This window comes from Corvus cornix, chromosome 12 (assembly GCF_000738735.6).
Source record: "Corvus cornix cornix isolate S_Up_H32 chromosome 12, ASM73873v5, whole genome shotgun sequence".
Taxonomy (NCBI): Eukaryota; Metazoa; Chordata; class Aves; order Passeriformes; family Corvidae; genus Corvus; species Corvus cornix.
In genome coordinates this window covers 3,122,638-3,144,321 of record NC_046342.1, presented here as the reverse complement: position 1 = coordinate 3,144,321, position 21,684 = coordinate 3,122,638, and the positions used below count along the sequence as shown (strand labels likewise).

Here is a 21,684-nt window from a genome sequence, read left to right as displayed (position 1 = left end):
CCTACAAGGGAGATAGAGCAGGGTTTTTAGTGGGAGCGTGTGCCAGAACTGGAGGTCAGGGCTGCGCCGCTGTGTCCGGGTGGCGGGGATGCGTCTGCAGCAGCATTGCAGTCACACCACAACGTGGTGGTTGCCATGGGAACCAGGAGAAAAGAGGGAAGAGAAACATTGGGAGATCAAAATGATTGAAAGCCCCTGTTCATTTAGCCCCTGTAAGCTGCACATTAACAGAAAATGCAGCGGTGGAGATAGCCCAGGCTTGTGTGGGGTGCGTGGGGTTGCACCATTCCAGCAGCTTTCCCAGGCTGAGGAGCAGAGGCTGCTGCAGTGGAAATTCTGCCTGGCACACACTGACCTTTCCTCCCTTCCCCTCTCCTCCCTCCTGCTTCCCCCCATGTTTAATTAGGTCCATGATATAGATTGGCGCTAATTAAAGTGTCAAAAGGGCATGAATAGTTGCTTATTTTATCTCCTTGAATTAAAAACCATTAAAAATCAATTTGAGGGCATGTTGAAGGAGGCTTGTTATTAGAGTAAATTAACATAATGGAATTTAAGCCTTTGTCTTCTAAGGGTTGGTTAATGTTTAAAAAAGAAAGCCAAATTCTACACCTAAAATAAACCCCCCAGTTGGTATGCTAGGAATTTAAATAAATCTGTACATATTCAGTTAGATGACAGAGAATAACTACTTCATCACATTTGGTGTTGCCGGTAACAACTCAGCTGTCTTCTGGAAGAGTAACTTTCTCTTTTCCAGACTTAAAACTGATTCCTGATTTCAGGTGGCACTTAAAAAGTTACCAGCTTGCCAAAGGACAGGACAGATCTGGGACCATCCTCTCAGAACCAAAGCTGTATTAAGAGTTCTTTATCTGGTATTAGGTTCCCTACATCACACTACTCAAGGTATTGTTTTGTGTATCAGCTTTATAGTCTTAACTCCTTTAATTAGCAATTATGAAGTAAATCATACCCAGTACATAAAGGTGCTGTGGTTTTGCAGAGAATATTGTGAATAAAGTTAACTGGTGAGAAGAACGATGAAGAGTGAGAAAGGATTAGTCTGTCTTTATGCAGTATCTTAAACAGCTTTTAATGATGATAAAACACGAGGCTTGTGCAGGGGCAGTGTTTTATTTTGGCAGTGCTGTTTGTGTTTACAGAAAAGAGGGATGGTGCTGCTTTGAGACAGTTCCTGCACCCTGTGACTGGGGCACGGTGAGGCAGCTCAGAGCACATCTGAGCTCTCAGATGGAATAATAAGCCGAGTTCACTATTTGCAATTGTGTTATGAGCACAAGAAATATGCTTCAAAATATATATACAGAGAAGGAACAGATGTCTTAATCCTTTTAATAAGTTTTCTTCTGGATTATGTAATAATTTAGAATATTTTTTTATTTGCATCCTGTACGTTTTTCCTCTGGAGACAAGTCAGAAAGCAAATTTATTTATTTTAATTGATGCTGTTCCTTGAGTATTTATTGGTGCTGGGCTCAGCCCATGGTAGCTCACTGTCAGCAGACCCAATCCTGCTCTAGGATTGAAGGTGGTCTCTAATTGCCATTTTCAAATCCATGCCCACATTGCTCATGTGGCTTGGGTGCTGAGTGGTGCATAGACTTAGAAAGCAAAGTAGATGGTTCCTGTTGTAATAAGTTAATAAATGTTGTTAAAAGGCTGGGTTTTGCTGTGCTCTTCATGGGGTTTTTTGGCTTGTCAAATGGAATTTTTATTTTAGACACTAAGAAAATGAGTAGCTACCAAGAAAGGATGTGGGAGTTGACTGTGCAGAGGACTTAGCAATGCATGAATTTAGCAAAACCCCACATCTGCTTCAAAAATAGGAACAGTCAGTCAAAAATGGACACGGAAATTTGCAGCAAATGAATAATTTTTATTATCTCTAACTGGTATGATAGAGTTTTGATGTTGGGAAAGTAAGATAGACATGAGCATTCAAACACGTCGGAGCTGATGTACTTTGATTCAACATCTTCCCAATATATGATTTGGCAAAGCAATATTTATTCCTTTGTGTTATGAAGTTCAGTTCCCTTAGCTTTCCAGCTGCTGCAGTGTCTGCATCCTGAAGTTTATTTAGTGCCCTGTCCTGGGTGCCAAGAGGAGAAATTGCAATTGTCCCACACTGTTCCACACCCATGAATCAAGAGCTCCCTGACCTGCTGAGACAGCAGTCTCCTTAACCTTGCTAAGTGTCAGAGAAAGAAGTATGAAATCCTATCTGTGTCATTTTGCAGAGAAATTTGAAGGTCAAACACATTGTAGGCCAGTTGGGAAATAAAAAAATCGTGTTTCTCACAGCTCAGTTTGAGGAGCTGCAGCACGATGGCTTCAGGAGAGACGTGGCTGCTTTTGATTTTGCAGCCCCATGGAACTGTTGGGAGCTGGGGCTTGATCTTTTCTGAGATGTGAAGGTGTCCAGTGCCAGTCCAGGGGGCTCTGAACGGGTAGAACTGGGCACCTTCTGGTCACACCCAACTGCAAACTCAGTGGTCATTCAGCAGGAACCTGAGATTTGTGCTTTCAAGCTGAAGGGGGCTCATGATGGATGTGAGATTAAACATGAAAAACATTGCACTGGCATATTGGGAGAGGGTTTTTCATTTATCTTCCAGCTGCTTTGTGTAGATGGAAAAGTAAAAAAATGTTTCCTCAACTAATATATGCCTGTGGCAAGATGGTGTCTTAATGAAAATTCAACAGGTGAGCTATACCAAGAAAATACCTAAGAGTAGGATTAAAAGAAACTAAAAAACCTCTATAAGAACACTAACCTGGAACTGCTGTAAATAAAGATCAGGTGTTAGTAACAGCACCATTGAGGATGCTCTTTTTTCACAGCCTAATCAAATATTTAAGTAGAAGGTACCTCTGATTTTATTTTTTCCCCTTATGATATGTAGGTAAGTGTTAAACTGAGATATCTGGAGCTAAATCGAGTGAGAATAAGTAGAAGAAATGGGCTCCAGACTTGAAGGACTGCGCCTGGCATGGCTGTTCCTGCTCTAGATCCCTTTTCCAGCTTGATCCCAGCTGGAGGCTGTGTCTGCCCTTGGGCAGCACCCATGGGCAGCATCTCTGCAGTGGCAAAACCCAACTGCTTTAAGTAACACTTCCTTTGAGTGATGGGCTCAGAATGTGTGTGAGACACAAACTCTTTCTATTTGATTTGATGGCTGTGTCAGTGTTATTCCTGTGTTGTCCCTCTACAGAGCCATAGATCATTGTTGCAAAAGTGGCTCATAGGAGATGAAGTGGTTTGTGTTTTATGTTCCACTGAAAACTGGCAGCAGGGTCAGACAATTTTACCAGAAGAGGTAAATTACATGCTTTCATAGCTCAGAGAGAGAGATCACACCACATACATTTTTGTGGTTAATGTCCACTTTGGGGATAAAATTAATTTTTCATGTGTGTTTTGAGGAGGCAGAGTTGAAACTCTTAGCATTTTAATGTCATTGGAGGATTGTCTCAGCCTCTAGCTATGTTAAATGGGACTAATAATTTCAGCTAATCAGTGTCTAACAACTTCTGAAAAATGGAAACTAGTTTAGGAGTGATGTAAAGAGAAGTTTTCCACATTAGTGGAATGTTGGGCAAATGCTAATGAACTTTGTACAGTTTCCACTTGTGTTTGGAGAGAGGGTCTCCTAAGGTCACCACAGAAAGTTAATAGTAACGAGTCCCACGCTGAACCAAATCGGGAAAGCCTGTATACATTTCTAAATTTCAAAGCAGGGCTACAGATGTCATGTGAAACATGAGTCACTGAGTTTGTTTAAAATTTTTTTATATTAGATTTTTGTTCAAGAAGTGTTACAGGAGAGACAACTTTGCAGCTGAAAGTAACTCCAGAAATAGCGAGGGAAGCTGTGGAACTTCAGGCTGATATTTGGTGAGGCTTTTAAGGGTAGTTTTTATCCACTTGAGACAACATTGGCATCACGAAGCCTTTAGATCTCCACATGGCTTCATCATGGGTAAAACTTTTAAAAGCCAGTAGCTTTTCTTTTCATCAATAGTTTGCTTTTTTTTTTGTTCACACTTATTTCATAAACCTCCTGCTGCTGGGCCAAATCCTACCTCAATGTGTCATGTGAATCCATTCTTTTAATTTTTCCTGTAAAGGAACCTTTCATCTTTGTTACTCTTGGGACTGATCTGTGATTAAAAATCTTCAAAAAGAAATACTTGACAAGAGGACCAAGAGCTTCAGACAGAAAGATGGAAGAGACCCTCTGTGCTTTGTAGCTTGGCTGCTCCCCCTTTAGAAACTGTGGCTCTCCTAATCCAGCTCAGACTTTGGGAAGGGCCTTTTTAGTTAGACTGGAAAAACAAACCCAGCAAAACTTGCCATGGTTTGCTCAGTAACTGTTCCAGAGCTCCTTTATTGTTGTGTGCTGCTCATTCACAGCTTCTGTGTTTCTGACAGTGTCTTGAGGTTGCTCTTTCTGTGAGTTTCATTTGAGTTTGGTCTTTTTAAATGCACCTTTAGGCAAGAAGGGAGCATATTGTTGACCATAAAACCCATTGCTTTTCTTCATCTGCACATAATCATTGGATAAATAGTTAATTGTTTACATCCTGAGAAAAAACTAATGGTTCTAATCAAACCACCAGGCCACTTAGCACAACCAGGAACCTTGCAGGGCATGGGGTTCTGGCGTTAACCTTTGAGCTCTAAGACACTTCCACACAATGAAAACTTGTCTTTAACATCCCTCAGTGCCCATTAGTGCTCAAAATGAGGTTTTAGCAAGCATTGATAGGGTTCTGTGGTTGGGGGGCATGTTTTGTTTCTTAACTGGGTAATTCAAAGTGAGATGATCAACAGCTTGGAAAGGATTTTTTGTATGATCTATCAACCTGAGTAATGTGCATGTACCTGGATGCCCACACATAATCCAAAGTGCCTTTTCACGTTATTGCTCCAGGCTTTTCACTCTTGGGAATATCATTCAACACCAAAATCAGTGGCTGTTCTGTTTTCTATATGTAATTTAAATAGTTGTGTTGTGATCACCCTTAGCCATAATCCTCCACTGTTGGACTGTCCTGAGGACTTTTGGCCATTGTTTCAGCCCTAATGAATCTATTTTATGTTGCACATGTTTTCCTGAGTTACTTTATAGTAAAATAAGCATGGTGTTGTTCACTTCTGTAGCTTACTGGGGATCAGAAGAAGGCACTGTTGTGTTTTTTGGCAGCACCTCCACAGGCCTTGCAGCAGCCAGTGCTGTAACACTGCTTTAAGTCATATCAATGCTGAAGTGAACTTTTTTGATGGATGAAATCGAATATGTAACCAATTCTTACCAGCTTTCTTTTAAGTGGAGCATAGTGCCATATTAATCCTTTTGTTATTTTTGGCACAGGGTTCCAGATTTCGTGAGGGAGAAGCGCTTTGGGAACTGGCTGAAGGATGCCCGGGACTGGGCCATCTCTCGGAACCGCTACTGGGGGACCCCCATCCCTCTGTGGGTCAGCGAGGATTTGGAAGAGGTGAGTGAGGAAATGAAAGGTCCCATTGCCAAAAAAGTCTTTCTGTACTTGTTTGCTTATTTTGGTGTATCTTTGGCTGCTGCAGTCTGAAGTTCTGTTAACGGGTTTTAGCAGCGTATCTGTATAACCCATCTGTATGTGTATAATAGGTGACAGATCTGTGCATATTGATGGGTGTGTTTGTGTGCCTGTACAGGTTTGCTTTGCCTTTGCTTGAGAACTGCAGGCAAATTTTCTTGGTTTTTACATTAAAATTAATCTTGCCTTTCCCAGAAGAGTTTGAAGTGATGGCAAATCTAAAGAAAATAATAAATGCAGTGAGACAATGGCAAGGAGGGGATTTTTTTTTTTTTTTTTTTTTTGGTAACTCCTTTAAGTCTCCTTTTGAAATTCTGGTGGTTGGTTACTTCAAGCCAAATGAGTTGCTGAAGGCATAAAAGCAAGTCCACCACAGCAGAACAGTGAAGATACATATTTGTAGTGCCACAAATGTGAGTGTAGCAGACTGTAAAAATATGAATCTAGTGGAATGATGAAAATGCATAATGGGAGTGCTAGAAATGAGCTTTGTCAAGTTGTAAGGTACCCTGCATTGGTAGCACGATGCAGAGGGCATGAGTGCACACACAATTTTGATGGTTTTAAAGCTCTTTCTGAAGGCAAAATGGGTTAGGGGTTTTTTGTGTGTTGTTTTCCTTGTTATTTCTATTTATTATTTGCGTTGGGTTAGTTCCATTAGACACATGTGATAAGCCTTCCTCATGCTGGAGGTAGAAAATGGTAATCAGGGTCAGGATGTCCATGGAAGGTAAATACTGGTGGCAGCATCCCAAACCTTTATTTTTATCTGTCTTGATTTGAAAAAGTTTTAATCTTCATTTTAGACCTGAAAGACCTGGAGTAGGAAAACATCTGCTAGAGAAGTATTTTATGATCTTAAACTTGCTATTGCTTAGATGTGCACCATAAAGCATTTTTTATTTCCTTTTCACTGGGAATCTTGGGAGATAGAGGGAGGGAGATACTCCTGCAATTAGGATTTAAGTATCTAAGAAAGCCTTGGCATTGGATTCTATTTATGCTGAGAGTGTGTTTGTAAATTACTGACAAACCAAGTGCTTCTGTCTCTCATATAACAGTTAGAGTTTAGTTTGAAGACTGACAATTTATATATACACACTTTTTTCACATTCATCCAACATTTCTAAGCCCCTTTTTTGATATAACAATTTTTTTTTTAGGTAATAAAAAGGCTTTCAGTTTTGTGCCTGGGTATTTCATTCTACAGCTGAAAAGGATTGTGTAAAGGTTTCATTACTTCCACTTCCTGCCTCTAATAATATTGCATTTTCTGTCCAGTCTCCCCATATCCGTATTCCTGTGTGTACAGATTTTTTTTGCTTTTCTAGGTTTGATTTGTTAGTTTTTAATAACAAAATGATGTCTAACTTGGAAGATTGACCTTTCCTTTGAAAAGAGCTGCAAATACTCCTCAGGGCTCGGTGTTCTGAATAACGATGGAAATACCAACAGGTCTATTATTTCTATCCATAGATGTTACACATTTCTGTTTGTTCCAGTCTGAATATTGTGCTTTAACAGCTGAGTACAGCTTCTGAACCAAGCTAAATTTCAAGTTAGGTTTCTTTTTTTTTTTTTTTTTTGAATATTCACTCTCTTTTTATGCTTGTGAGATACAGCTTGAAAAACAAATACCACTGGAACTGATGTGGAACTTAAAGCTTAGGTGACATCTGCTCTCCCAGTAATGATATTCCCTCAGAATTCCCAGTTCTACTGCAGCCTGGTGCCGTGTGGGATTGCAGAGCAGCCTCTTCATGTCTTGCTCTCAGAAGAACACTTTGTTGCACACGATTATGCTTTGCATATTAAAACCTGGAGAAGTAATAGCAATTCCTTATTTAATATACAGCAAGGTGAATTAATTGGTATTAAAGTGAATTTTATTACAAATCAATAACTGGTTTCGCAGAGTTTTATTTTAGTTTTCTTTTAGCATAATTATCAGGTAGAGACACATAATGGAAGTTAAGTTTTGAAGCTTGTGTTTATTGCCATATTTTTGCAGACAGTTTATCATTTTAAGCTTTCAAATTCCAATGATTTCCTCAGTGGAGGAACACATCTCATTTGGATTAGATAATAAAATTTTTGATATAACACCCAAGTTGGTAAAGCAGACGTGGGCTCATTTTATAGGACTTGCATACAAATTACAGAGTTCACTCTTCAGTGATGTTGTGGAAGTTCTCTGATTGTTTCCTGGCCTGTCACTCATGGTAACCCTGCCCTAGGCTGGCTGCCCTCAGTCTTGCCCAGCAGAGTGAGAGGGCTCTGGCTCTGCTCTCCTGAGGGTGAGGGAACCTCTCTCCAGGTGCATTTTTGGGCTGCTTTGAGGCTGCATTAGGCCACTTCTGGCCGACTGTTGCAGTCATTTCTTCTCTATTTAATATTCATGAGATGCTTTCTGGAAATCCCAGAATGTCTTTCTGACACACTATGCAGGCTTCTTCCTTTCTGTGGGCACTCATTACTCCTCAGTTGAGGTACTGAACAGAGCTGAAATGGCAAACCCACAAAAACAAGCATTTTTATTTAGGAGGGACTGCAGGGCTCTGCCACAGGAACATCGAGTTCCACAAATGCTGCTGGGGGTGGCTTTCTCTTTCTACTGATGTGGTTAATCCTGGATCTAATGTTCATTTTGTTAGCAGGGGTTAACTTTGACCTCTGGTTTCATGTTGGGTCTTGGAGGTGCTGAAACAGGGTTGAGCAGCCCCCAGTCCCCGTCTGTTTGTTGCAGTCTTTGCTGCTGTGCAGTGTTGGTAGAGCTGGTTTTGTAGCTGATGTGAACCATAACATGGAAGAGGAGCTAATGCCTGGTAGGGAGAGGGCCCAGGCTGTGAGAGCAGCCATGGCTCCCGAAGGGATGCTCCAGAGCAGAAGCTTTAATTGGAGAGCACAAGCCTGTGTGTTCCTTGCAGAAACGAGTGGGTGCGGCCTAATGAGGGATGGAATTTGATTAGCATCTGTTTGCTGCATTCTCCCCTTGCCTTTCAGTATCTAATGAGCTCCCCTTGGGACCGAGGGGCTCCTTCCTTCTGCCTTGGATAGAGGCAGTCTTATTCAGTGGGGGGAGATCCGTGTTCCTCTGAGGGTTGGTGGATTTTTCATGTGAACTTTGGTTTATTTCTTCCGTGAGTGATTTCTGGGTGCAGTTCTGCATCAATATTCAGGATTTTACTTCAGCATTGAAGTACTTGTTCAAAAAGCACCAAGTAATGAGCAGCTTTTCTCCCAGAGCTTAGTGTCAAAGTGTATTCAGATATAAAGGTTAGTGAAGGTAAAGTAATTGGTGTATCCAAGGGCATTTTTTACCCATTTCTCTATTAATACCTTTTCTTCCTCCAGCAGTGCTGAACTAAGCACCTGCTGCTGCTCACTTGAGCCTGTGTGTTTGCTTATGGGGCCACACGAATGAAGAATAGATCTCAGTTAAAAATAGTTTGTTGATGAAGATGTATTTTTACCTGGGATCAATCTCCCAGTGTAGTTTGTGTGCATTCTGCAGGCTGTTGTACCTGGCTGGTGGAATCATTGTCCTGCCTCACTTCCTTTCAGAAAAAAAGACAGATAAGTAATGAAAATTTGCATTTCCAAAGTACTTTAACAGTAGAAGATGGTGATTAGTAGTGCAGATCAGCACTTGAATCAGACTGGGAAAATCATGTCTTAAAACCCAAATCATACTGAGTTTCTGTCTTCTCTGTAATTCATGACAGTTTTTTGGAGTTAAATGCACCAAAACCTTTTAGTTAGTCACAATTTCCATGTGTATACATATGCATATGTTTAAGACTAGCTATAGGAATTGAGCACTGCTCTGATTTTTTGTATCTTGAGAGCAACTTAGAAAGTTACTTCATATGAAAAATGTCTGGCCTATTTACAGCTTCATTATGGTGCTACATTTAACTCCTTCCCTGTCAGATCTGTCAAACCCTGGGGTTTTTCCATGGCACTTCTAAATGGGGCTGATGGCATGTGGGACAGCATCTCCAAAATCCAGGCCTGTACTGCAGCTTGTGGCTCGTGAGTCCTGGCAGATGAGAGAGGCCACAGGGCTGTGGGAGGGCTCAACTTGACTAAAAACTAAAGCAAAGAAAGCTTTGCTTTTCTGCTTCTCTCATGGAGTTTTTCAGAATCATTGTTTCATGATGTCAGTGCAAGTCTGGTGTGGAAATTTGCATTTTTCTTAAGAGTTTGATGCAACAAAACCAAGAAAATTCTTTCTTAGCAACCTCTTTGGTAGCTGTGACACTTTCTTCACTTTAAATAAAAAGCCTTTAATATGTACAATTTAATGTACCTGGGATGGAACACTTATGGATAATGAGCTGCTTACTTTAGGGGAGGAGCCTGGGATCTGAAACTCCTATTTGTATAAAAGTCAGTCATTGAATTTTCAGGGGTTGTTGGTTGTGGCTTGTTTGAAGAAGCCCCCCTGCCCCCAAAATCCCACATTTTTTGGTAACCTGCCAAGATTCTGCTGCTTCCAAGTCTCCAGTTCTTGTAACATGAGTTGTATTAAATCAGAGCAGTGGTCTCTAACATCATTTAGTGCTGTGTTAGATTTAGGAAGGAGATCCTTGCACAAAATTTTTATTGTTTTTTCAGCTCTGTCAGCTACTACTGGAGATTCTGACTGACCTATAGGTCTTCTGTCTGATGTTAGAAAAAAAATTGCTACTGTGTGCAAATAACTGGCTAAATTTCCTGAATTTCTTAAACAGGTGGTTTGTGTTGGTTCAGTGGCAGAACTGGAAGAGCTGTGTGGAGTGAAAGTCACAGATCTCCATCGAGAAAGGTGGGTCAGAGACCCTTCACTGGGTATTAGAAATAGATGAGCAGACATAAAAAAAAAATTGGGTTTTTTTCCCAAACAGATTTAGAGAAAATAAAAAAGTTGTAACAGGACTTGTGATTAAGACACATAAATTCCATTTTTTTTCTGTCTTGAACACTGTTAATATAAAAATTACAGAGATTGCGCAAAGGAAATGCTGAGCTTTTTGAAGAGTCATTAAAACAAAAGCCAAAACTGCTGTCATCCTAATCTACCAGCATAACATGAACCTCTCCTAACTGTTGGTTTTGTGTGGGGTTCCTGGGTGGTTTTGTCCCCACAGCGTTGACCAGCTGAGCATCCCGTCGCGCTGTGGGAAGGGCTCCCTGCGCCGCGTGCCCGAGGTGTTTGACTGCTGGTTTGAGAGTGGCAGCATGCCCTATGCCCAGGTGCACTACCCCTTTGAGAACAAGAGGGAGCTCGAGGATGCTTTCCCTGCTGACTTCATCGCTGAGGGCATCGACCAGACACGAGGATGGTAATTTTCTGCCACTTTGTTATGTGAGGTTATTGCCTTGTGTCTAACATTTCAATGCTTAAATATACTTTCATAATTGATATATTTATTTAACAGCGTTTTATAATAGTTAATGCATTTATTTCAGTACTTTTATATCTTTAATGCTATGCAGGTAAGTGTATAATTAGTTTTTTAAACTAAAACATGAGGTAGCCTAAAGCTTGGTGACAAAAAAGTTGTTGTAGGAATACAGTGTTAGCAAGAAATCTTCCCAGCTCTTGTGGAAAACATCATTAGGTAACAGGGCACATCTTTGGCCTGGTACGGAAAAATCAGCTGAATTATCACAGAACTGGAGTTACCTTCTAGAGACAGAGCTGCAACTGAGTCAGCTGAAATGGAAGGCAGTGTTTTGAACATTTCAAGCCAATGCATAGCCTGGAAATTTTTATCCCAAGACTAAATCTGAATTTTGGGTTTATAGGAGTGCAGAAAAAAATTAAGTCAGACATTATGTTGTTAACAATTTACAGCTTACAAAAAAAATTTTCACATTTCTTAGCTGTAAACTTCATCTGCTTCTTTCACTCTGGATAATTACTTTTCCATCATTGGTGAAAATTTTTCTCTGATTTTCTGTGGTTAATGTTCTCATACATACTTGTATGCCTACATACAGTTGTAGTTTTAGCATTGCAGAGTATTTAGTCCATGTTTGAAGTTTGAGGTTGACTGCGAAAATGGACAGATTAAGATGAATTCTTGTGTTTTCTGGATTAGTGAGTTTCACTGTGTCCAAGCAGAACTTTTCCATCCAGTAACTTGAGGTATTAGAGCTAAATGAATTCCTCTGGAATACAGCTGGCACTTCCCTTTGCCCACTCCTCTACTCCCCCAACAAACCAAGAAACCAGAGCAGGCAGGATGCCAAATACAACTAAATTTATGATTGCAGTGAAATGTCTTCACTTTTCAACCCCTTAATTGTGTTGCAAAAAATTAGCTACTACCTCAGTATACAATCAGATACTGTTGGGTAGCAAAAGGAGGATAAAAACTTAATTTTTCCTCTTTAATATCTGGAAAAAAATTAGAAAATAGTGCTTTTTTCTTCTTTTTTAATGGAAGAACTCAGGATAAAGACATTTGGTGTGAGCCCTCAGACTTGTGTGCCCTAGTCAGGGTGCAAGAGGAGACTTCCCTTTTGCAGTCTGGGGTAGATTCCTTTTTGCTCTTAACATCACTATAAGAGTTTCTGGGAGTCTTACCCAGAGCCAGGTGTGTTTCACCTGTCTGTGGTGGGAAATCAAAACAGCTGCCTCAATTCCTGCTGCTCCCACCTTTCCCAGGTGCTCCTGGCTGTTAATGAGCCAGGGCTTTGCTAGCAGCAAGTGTTGTGTGATTTGGAGTAGAGCACTTCTGATTTGTGAGAGACAGAAGGAATTAAGGTGTGAGGTCTAAGAGAACAACAAGCAGGTGAGTTCTGAAGTGTTGAGAGCACAGGATGTGATTTGTATTTGGCACATCTGTATGAAGTGTGAAGATTGAGAATGGGGATTGGTTTTGTGTCAGGTCAGAGACTGCAGCTGCTGTGAAGTGAGGACTGGGAGGTGGGGAAAGGCTCACAAGGTGGAGGTCTGGTGGCTTCTGGTTCACTCCACGGAGGAGAAAAAATCAAGAGAGAAAAGGGGAAAATTAATGTAACAAAAGTGATTGTCCAGGAAAGAGGTATTTTTGATGACTTTCTGCATGGAGAGAGAACCAGCTGAATTATATTTGTTAAAGCCACAGGACAAAACCTTAGAGTAGCTGGGTTGCAAGACTGGCAGTCCAGGCAGAGTGGTAGGAAAGGCTCTGTCTCTGTAGAGGGAAATGCAGCAAGATTTATGGTCGTGGTCAGAATGTGGTGGCCCACAGGGAATTCACAGCTGGAGGGTTTTGGTATGAACCACAGGATCATGAATTTACCCACAGCTGTTCAAGAAAAAAGGGAGAAAAGATTTCCCTCCCTGTTTTCTCCTAAGTGGAAAGTAGAGCAAAGGAGTAAACTTCTGTCCCTGTCATGGCTTTTTTACTGTTGTTTGACTGCCAGCTGTTTATCTGCAAGGACATACCTAGAAACAGACTGAGATTTGGTGAACAGAAGGTAAAGCAGCAGAGAAATTGAGGAAGTTTCCAGGAACCAAGTGTGTCTGTGGACAAGATATTTCTAAAATAAGGTGCAGAAAGACATTCCTTTAAAATATTCAGAGCGAATGAGGTGAGTTTTAAAAGCACAACCTGAGGAAGAATCAGAAGAGTTCCGTCAGAATATGTGGATCACAGGTTCTCGGAGACAGTCTTGTAGCTGTCATCAGCTAAGGCACCTCATGCTGAGGCTCTTTGGGTTTGACAATTTGAACATAAAATCTGTGATGTATCCTTGGATGCATTTTTTCAGTGCCCACAGTCTGCCTGTACAATTTTCATAATACAGGGAATTAGGAAACATTTTTCAATATTGCCTGAAGAATACTGAAATCTCTCCTAGTTGGTTCTGCTTTGTGCTTTTTACCTGCAAATTTGGGTCCTCTAGTATGAGAATTTGTGACCAGTTTGCAGAAAGTCCTGGGAGTTTGTCAACTTTTTAGTAAGTACTAAGGAAGAACTGCTGTGTTTGTAATGAACTACCAGCCCTGTAGGCTTGAGGTGTCACTCATCTGAGTAAATACTCAGATATTTGTGTTTAGGGGTTTTCTTAAGGATGTTAAAGATCAAAACAGGGATTTTGAGTGCAAAAGTTTGTGCGCAGGTGGAGGAGTATTGGTTAAAATTCATGAAATTAGACTGTAGTTTAATAAAGAGAATTTGTATCCTACAGTGTGAGTTGAGGTGATTTTGAGAGTTAAGGGCCTGTCTGAGATAAGCATCAGAGTTGTCATGGAAGTCACTGAATAAATGCACGCAGCAACCTCTGCAGAGGACCCTCAAGTGTCAGAATAATGCTTTTGCAATTATAGGCTGCTTTTTGATAAAAACAACTTTGGAACATACAGATGGATTTTTTTTTTTTTCTTTCCCCCACTGGAGTGTTTCTCCACTAAATCTTCATGCAAGTATGTAGTTCTGAGACATAACCAACCTCCTGTGCCTTGTTACAGCTTTTTTATGATCACCTTCTCTTTGAAGGTTGCTAAGTAGTTGTCAGTGTGATGCCTGCTTTGAACCAGGAGAGCTGTGGCCACCCTCCAGTTACCTTCTTAAAAGTAATTACCAACAGTGCAGTTCCAGCAGCTCACACATCCCTCCTTTGGTGATGGCTTTGGCTCCTGAGTGTGAAATTATCACATCATCCTGCACTTCCACTTAATTTCCCAGATACAATCATGTATTAGCCTTGTGAACAACAGGTGCCTGTGCTTGCTCCAGCACTGATTTCCAAAGTGTCTCAGTTTATAGAGTGGTTGTAACACATCAAATAGAATGGGGAGGGAAACTGCTGCTGCCCTTTGTTGTGGGAACATTCTCTTGTTTCCTAGTGTGGCTGATTTAAGCAGGTACCCACAACCTCCTGATCAAACCTTTGGCTGGACTGGAAGGAGGCTCCTCCCCTTTTTGATAACTTGCTTTTATACTTTTATACTGTGTTCCATTGCCTGTCAGGCTGAAGAATACACAATTAACACACCCAAGTGTGCTGGTCCTGTGTGCCATGTTTGGTCCTGACCTATCCCCTGCTCACGGGTTTGCAGTGAGCAAGTAGGAAACTTGTTCAGGGGCAGAATTCCCTTTTTTGTACTAAGGAGGAAAAATGCTGCAATTTTCTTCCTCATGATCTTCCTAATGCTTCCTGTTAGAATTTTTCTGCCTTCCTAGACTAGTAGATCCCAGCTGAGCAAACAGCCTGATAATGCTACAAATAGGAAGATCTACTTTCAATAAGCTCCTCTTCTGACTTTTTGCCACATAAGTGTTCCCCAGACTTAAAATTTATCTTTGCTGGGGGAAAGCACCATAATGAAACATTAATTTTTTAATGAAGACATGCAGGCTTTAGCTTGGTGTATTTATAAAGTCACGTTTATGTTGTCTCTTGTTTCAGGTTCTACACTTTGCTGGTGCTGTCCACTGCTCTTTTTGGGAGGCCTGCTTTCAAGAATGTCATTGTGAATGGCCTCGTCCTTGCCAGGTTGGTGTCAATCAGCTCCTTCCTGAGCAGGTTTTTAGTCAAAGAATGTTTCAGATAAGTCCTGCAAGTTGTAAATGGAATGTGAAATGGACTTTGGAGCTGTTAAGACTTGCCAGGGTGATATCAGTGCTGCAGGAGATAAGAGACACCTGAGAGTGAGAGGCTCACACATCCCAGCTGCCTGCTGCACTGGGTTCTTTCCAGCAGGATTAGTCCTGCCTTGAGAGAGAAAATGAACAACAAGAATAGGAAAGAAATTACACCTATTATGCAGAGCAAAAGGGATGATAAATGTAGCTTTAGATGTAATTTTAAGTTAATTATATTTGTTTCCCTTTATTTTCGGATGAAGCTTTGCCAGTGGGCTGGAGGGATTGATTCAAAACAAGTGCCTGTTCCCTCAGCTTTGGTAGGAAGGACAGATTTCCTGCTTAGATTTGAAACTTGGGAGCCTCTTGGGTTGGGTTTTGGTTTTTTTCAGTTTATTCTGTGGGCTCAACAACCCTACAGAAACGATGTGCCAATATATAGATACATATAATTATGTCTGTGCCACCAGGAACATACTAGGAGAGAAAAATTGAGCTGGATTTGAAGGGCCTTTTTTCTTTATCCATGTTTTACAAGAGTTCTGGGAATTGATACCTATGTTCTGATATTTTCTAGTGATGGCCAAAAAATGAGCAAAAGGAAGAAGAATTACCCTGATCCGATGCACATTATAAACAGTTACGGAGCTGATGCACTCAGGTGGGATTCCTTTGGTGGATGGTCACTGGGATGTGTTGGCTCCCTGCTCATGGCAGATCCATACCAAGAGGCTGCTTGTGGGGGTTTGACAATTAGCAGCAGGAAGAAAGTTAATTTTAGAAGCTTCTAGACCGCAGTGACAGCCGAGTAGTGTAAATAAAATATTTGATAACAGTACTACAAGGTGACTGTTAAATTCTTGTCTTAGAGAAGGGTCTCTGCATAATGCACAAAACTTTTGTTTGCTGTTTGCACTATACATTTTGTAGAGAGAAAGTGCTTTGTTTTTGTTGATCTAAGTATGTAATTTGCACCTAGTAGTAGTAGCAGCACCAGAAGAGCAGAAGTGGAGCAGCCTAGTGTGTGTAGGTAAATTGTCCTGGTCAAACAGAGATTAAACACAGTTCAAGTGGTTCATTAAAATTACAAGAACATATAAAGTAATTACACAGTCACTTGGTGCCCTGCCTTGGTGCACTGACTACATGCATCAACTGGTACCTTGAGGTAAAGGTACAATAAACACATTTTAATAACTGCAGGAATGCAGTGCTTGGGCATTTCTCTAGAGCCCTGTAATTCTTGTGTATATAAGAAAACCTTCAACTACGACACATTGTGTGTTACAGCTACACCCAGAACTGATGGGCTGAATGAAAGCTGAATGTTTGTTTGGGGAAGATGGTTGTTGCTTCTAGATAATTAAAAAAAAAAAATCAATGTGAAGTTCCTAATTGTTTCAAGCTTTAGCATTTAAAGGATCTAGTACATGTTGGGTAGAGTTCTTAAGTTTAATCAAGGTTGCTCTTTACAAATAAACAAGGTGTGTTAGCAGGGTAGCAGTGTATACAGGTGGCTGTATAATATGAGTGAAAAGGGTTGGAGTTACTCATACTGGAGATTTTTAAATCACAGGTGATGTTTCTGTTGAAAAAAGACCCCTCCCTTTTTTATAAACAAACCAAAAAAATCTCAAACACCAGAAGTTACACTTCCATTATTCATGTCTTTTTTTTTTTTAATTTCTAAGAAGCTAATTCATTTTTCTTCCAGTGTACTCATTCTTTAATGTCACATTTATTTATACCTACACCCACACAGAGAGTAAAAAGCATTGCAGCCTGGGCTCATTTCTGGAAGGAGCTCTGCAATTCAGTTCTCTGCTTTTTCTGAGGCGCTTGATGTTCCCTGTTAATAGCAAAAGCTACAACTGAGGTTTTTTCCTTGGCACTGTTTCCCTGCAGAGTTACTTTAGCTTTTGCAGTACACAAATATATATGTATATTTTAACTCCAGCTTTGAAGTATTTTCAGCAGTAGCTTGATAAATAGATCAGCGGAAAATACAGCTATAAGTTGGTGAAATGAATATGGAATTGAGTAGAAAGGGCAAACAGCAGAATAGCAGCACAGTAAATTTAACAACCCAACTTCAGACTTAATGAAATTTGAATCCTGAGCAAAATCTGTAAGAAGAGCCAAACCAGTTCCATTTCAGTATTGCTGAGACCTGGGCTGGAGACCTGTCCAAGCTGAGCTATGTCAGAAGGAATTTGCTGGTCATGGTACTTCCAGGCCTTTGCTTTCCTCTGTCCTGGGGTAAGGATTGCTGTTAGAAGTGGGGAGTTACATCCTCCTCTCAAACTGGTCTTAACATGCAGAAGAAATAATGCAGCAATCTGCTGGTTCAGAGGGGTGAAGAGGAGATTATTTTTTTCTCATACATTGTTAGCAAACTTTTAACACTGCCTTGATTTGAGGCAGGTTTTATTTTCTGCCCAGTGGGTAACTGAATGGCTGTAACTAAACTGATGGAACTCTTGTTTTGTTGTGTGCCTTATCTCTCTTTCCATAGAATAAATGTGTCTTTGCATTGGAGTAATTGAGGAAATTGCTCTTCTTTTAACATTGACATATGGCAGTGGAGGGCTGCTTTATTAAAACAAACAAAAAATGCAACAAACCAAAAATACCACTGCACCACCAAACTGTGGCACATAAATAACTGTGATAGAAGGAAGGTGTGGCTTAAGGATAGACCTAAATTCTAGTTTCATTTAAGGACTTCCTAGTTCATTGCCATGAATTCTTCTGTACTTCTGTAAATTTATAATTGGAATTCAGGTACAAATTCACTTGGGTGATCTTCAGGGTCCATTCCCACCCAAGCCATTCTAAGAATATGTGTTTAAAAATTGTTTATTTTTCTTTTTTTTTTTTTAATTCAGTACTGAAAAGGCCATTTCTGTGCTGCATTACTGTCTGTTTATTCTGGCAGCTCTATTTTTATCTATTAGTTTTAATGCAAGAAGCCCTCTCTCCTGAAGAATTTATGGTCTGGTATTCTTGGATGTGCTGTGTCAAACCCCATTAAGATTTTAAAGCCTCCTAAAGGAAGTGCCTGTAAAGTTATGTTAGTTTAGAATCATGATTTTAAAAGTTCAAAAATGTGAGAAAATGGGTTAATAAATTTAGATTGAAAAATGCCACAGTCTTTAAAATGAAAAAATGTTTGGTTTGGTTTTCTTATTTGGAAAATTAAATGAAGTGTTCTAAATCAAGTTTAGATTCAAGTTTTTTTGATAGCTGAGTAAGGCCTTGTTTCTCTTTGAGTTAACTTGATAGATTCCAGTTTATTTCTAAAGACAGAATGTTTATTTGGGGAAGAAGGTGGGATGAAGTATAAAGATGATTTTTTGTGAACTCAGAGACAGCAAAGAAGCTGAGGGACATTTCTGTCCCTTGTGTAAGTAGCTGGTGTCACCTGGATCCTCTGCTTTATCCCCTCAGAGCTGTCTCTGGAGCTGAGGGACATTTGTGCTGTAGGAGGTCCTGCAATCCTTTGTCCCCTTTTGGGGCTGTCTTTCTTGAAAATGTTAATTTCTGCTCTTTTCTCTGGGTTTGCCTGTTTTGTTTTTCTCCTTAGTTCTGTCAAAGCTTTTCATAACTGAAGAAATGAACTAGATTGAGTAGAAAGAGTCTGAGTTGGGGTTAAGGAATTCAAAATATTGCCAAAACAATAGGTGTCATCCTAAAGATGAATGCTAATTCCTTGCAATCTCTGCTTGTTTGATACTGTGATGGCATCTGAGCATGTTTTAGCACTTCAGTTAACTTCTAGAGTAAAAACCAAAAGTTTAAATACAAATTCTGTATGCAGCATCTTAGAAAAACTCCTGTAGCAGTAACTAGTAAATGGCTTTATGCTCAGTTTGTTACATGCCTACAATACAGTCATCTTTGGGGCTTTTAGTGTGAAACTCTATCAGTATGTGCAGTTTTAAGCTTTGAAGTGCTGTGATCTTATTTTGCAGGTTGTACCTGATCAATTCTCCCGTGGTAAGAGCAGAAAACCTGAGGTTTAAGGAGGAGGGAGTGAGGGATATCCTGAAGGATGTGTTCCTGCCCTGGTACAATGCCTATCGCTTCCTGGTGCAGAACGTGCAGATCCTGCAGCACAAGGTACAGATCTTGGGGGGGCTGAGTGCAAGGGATTTTCTGCTTCTGCAGGGTTAAAGGGAGTCAACATTGTAGGGAAACTGAGATTGGGATGGGAGGGAGGTCTGGACTCTGGTGGTCATCTGATCTTTACCTCCTTGTTCTAAGTTAGATCAGGTTGTATATTATGCTTGCTCTTAATTTGTTATTTGCTGTTTCTACCATGATTTATGAAGCTGTAATCACCTGCATCTTTCTCTTCTTGTCCAAGCTTATTAAATGGAAAGGAGGAGAGGAAGGTGGAGGACTGCCAAGACGTGACAGCTCTCCTTTCTCAGATTAGGGTGCTCTTGAGTCCCTTTTATTTCACATCAGTGGGATGCTGCTGCATTCAGACTTGTGAAATTGGAGGTCCAGACCTGGTGTTTGTGGGGTCAGGACACACTGAGCAATTACCTGCTGCTCATCACCCCCTGGGAACACCAGTTAAAGCCACGTGTGCTGGAGGGGATCCCTCTGAGATGTCCCTGCTAAGCCTGGGTGGATTTTCCTATCGGTGTTTCCAGAGCAGCTGGAGGCAGCAGGTCCCACTGATCCTGCCTTAGTGCTGCTGCTTTGTCTTTGCTGTTCCTCTGTGTGGTGTGGCCAGCACAGCTCCAGCCCAGGAGGATCTGTCCGGGAGGATCTGTCACTTGGGCTGCACATTCCTCTGCACTGAGAGCAGTGCTAAGCACCACCCAGCTTGAACATGAGCAGAACTGCAGATCAGTCAGGAAAGTTATTTTCAGTAGTGGCTGCTGTGACAGTTTCTTGAGCTAACTGATTTACTGGAACTTTAATTATGAATCTGCATTAAAATGCTTAACTTGGGAATACTCAGTCCTGAATACATTAACCACAGCAAGAAGATTGTCTTCTGTAACATGACAGTAATTTTTTTTAAAGTTACATTTAAATGCAACTTAGAAAAAAGATTCAGAAATGGAATGGAAAGAAAGGCAAATCACAAAAGCAATAATGCTTTAGACTTGTAGATTACATTTGAAGTCTACTGAAAATGCTGGATGAGTGACAGGAGTTTCTACACTTTAAGCGTGAAAGCAGGATTAAAATTTCTTTCTTACAGTAATTTTTCATTAAAATTAAAGATTTGATGTGTATATTGTATAGTTTCTATTGAAACCAATTTTAATTTTTCAGCTGAAATGAATGACAGCAGGTTAGTGCAGACTTTTATGGGAGAGTGGGAGCTAAATGAGAAGTCCAAACCTTGTACTACATGTGCAATTGCAGTGGCAGCCTGGCCACTGTGGAGAGCTGCCCTTTGAATCAATAAAGGCAGCTGACTGCAGAAGTCAGTACAGTAAACAGCGGACTTAAACAATTGGTTTTACGTGTTTTAGCAACCTCTTTGGGGAAGAAAGTTTGCTAACTCCAGATCCTAATATTTAACAAGCCTTTTTTTAGGATCCCTGGACAGCATTCATCAGAGAAATGTAGATGTTGCCCTGAAAATGCACTTGTTTATCCTGTGTGACCTTTGAATTGTCTAAAGTGAAATTTACAGCTTTTTGCTGTGATCCCATTAAATCTTGCAATGTCAGCTCAACTGGGGATGGAAGACCCCAGTGGAAAATCCAGGTGCTTAAGGAGATAGTTTTGGTAATTCAGCAGATGGATTTTTCTTTCTAAATAGTGAAATCCTTCCTATGCACCATATTAGGCAAAAGAATGTGCTGTTGGAGGTGATAAAGCTTAAATTAGATTTCATGCACAGGTTTAAGCAACTTTGCCATTGTATTCTGCTTCCCGCAGGAGAGAAAGCAAAATCCCAGTGTCCTGGATCAGGTATAATCATGATTTAATGCTTCTTGTAATTCCCCCTTTAATTGTAGTTGGTTAATGACTGCTGACCTCACGCTGGGATTGCTCCTCTCCTGCATTTCTTTCCTATGAATCTTCTCCTTTGTACCGTGAAAGTGGATCTATAGTTTCTGGGTTGAATAATCCAAACAGATTTTTTCATCTGGACTCTGAGGGAAGAGAAAGTCTAAAGGCTTTTAAAACCAGCTGTTAAGTACTGTTTGTAAATCTGAGGGAAAAAAACCAAACCCTGTTTCCAACCTGTGGGAAAGAGATGAGGCACAGACGTGGTTTTGCTTGCCCTGCAGAACCAGCAAGGTGATGACATTTCTCAGATGGCTGCAAACATCAGCGCTCTGGAAAGCAGCAAAAATGCACTCTGTGCATGTTGGATGCTAAAAATTCCACCTGGTTTTTCAGGTTGCTACGTTCATCTGTGTTTTAATGTGTTGGAATGGTCACATGTTCTTAAAAAAGTAATGGTCTTGCTTCTAGGCCTGCTCCCCAGATAGGATCCATCTGCATAGTAAATTCCTTAGAAATGCCTCAG

General features: G+C 40.6%; 1 protein-coding gene across 4 annotated transcripts in view; it reads left to right on the top strand.

The window, feature by feature from the left end:
• Window positions 1-21,684, top strand: part of IARS1 (isoleucyl-tRNA synthetase 1) — an 89,208-nt gene that overhangs the window by 40,926 nt on the left and 26,598 nt on the right. For all 4 annotated transcript variants that reach the window (XM_010409753.2, XM_019292063.3, XM_019292065.3 and 1 more), the window contains exons 15-20: window positions 5,403-5,529; window positions 10,344-10,417; window positions 10,740-10,934; window positions 14,998-15,084; window positions 15,751-15,834; window positions 19,148-19,295. In XM_010409753.2, the coding sequence (XP_010408055.1) occupies window positions 5,403-5,529; window positions 10,344-10,417; window positions 10,740-10,934; window positions 14,998-15,084; window positions 15,751-15,834; window positions 19,148-19,295 (715 nt within the window). The remainder of the gene's footprint in view (window positions 1-5,402; window positions 5,530-10,343; window positions 10,418-10,739; window positions 10,935-14,997; window positions 15,085-15,750; window positions 15,835-19,147; window positions 19,296-21,684) is intronic.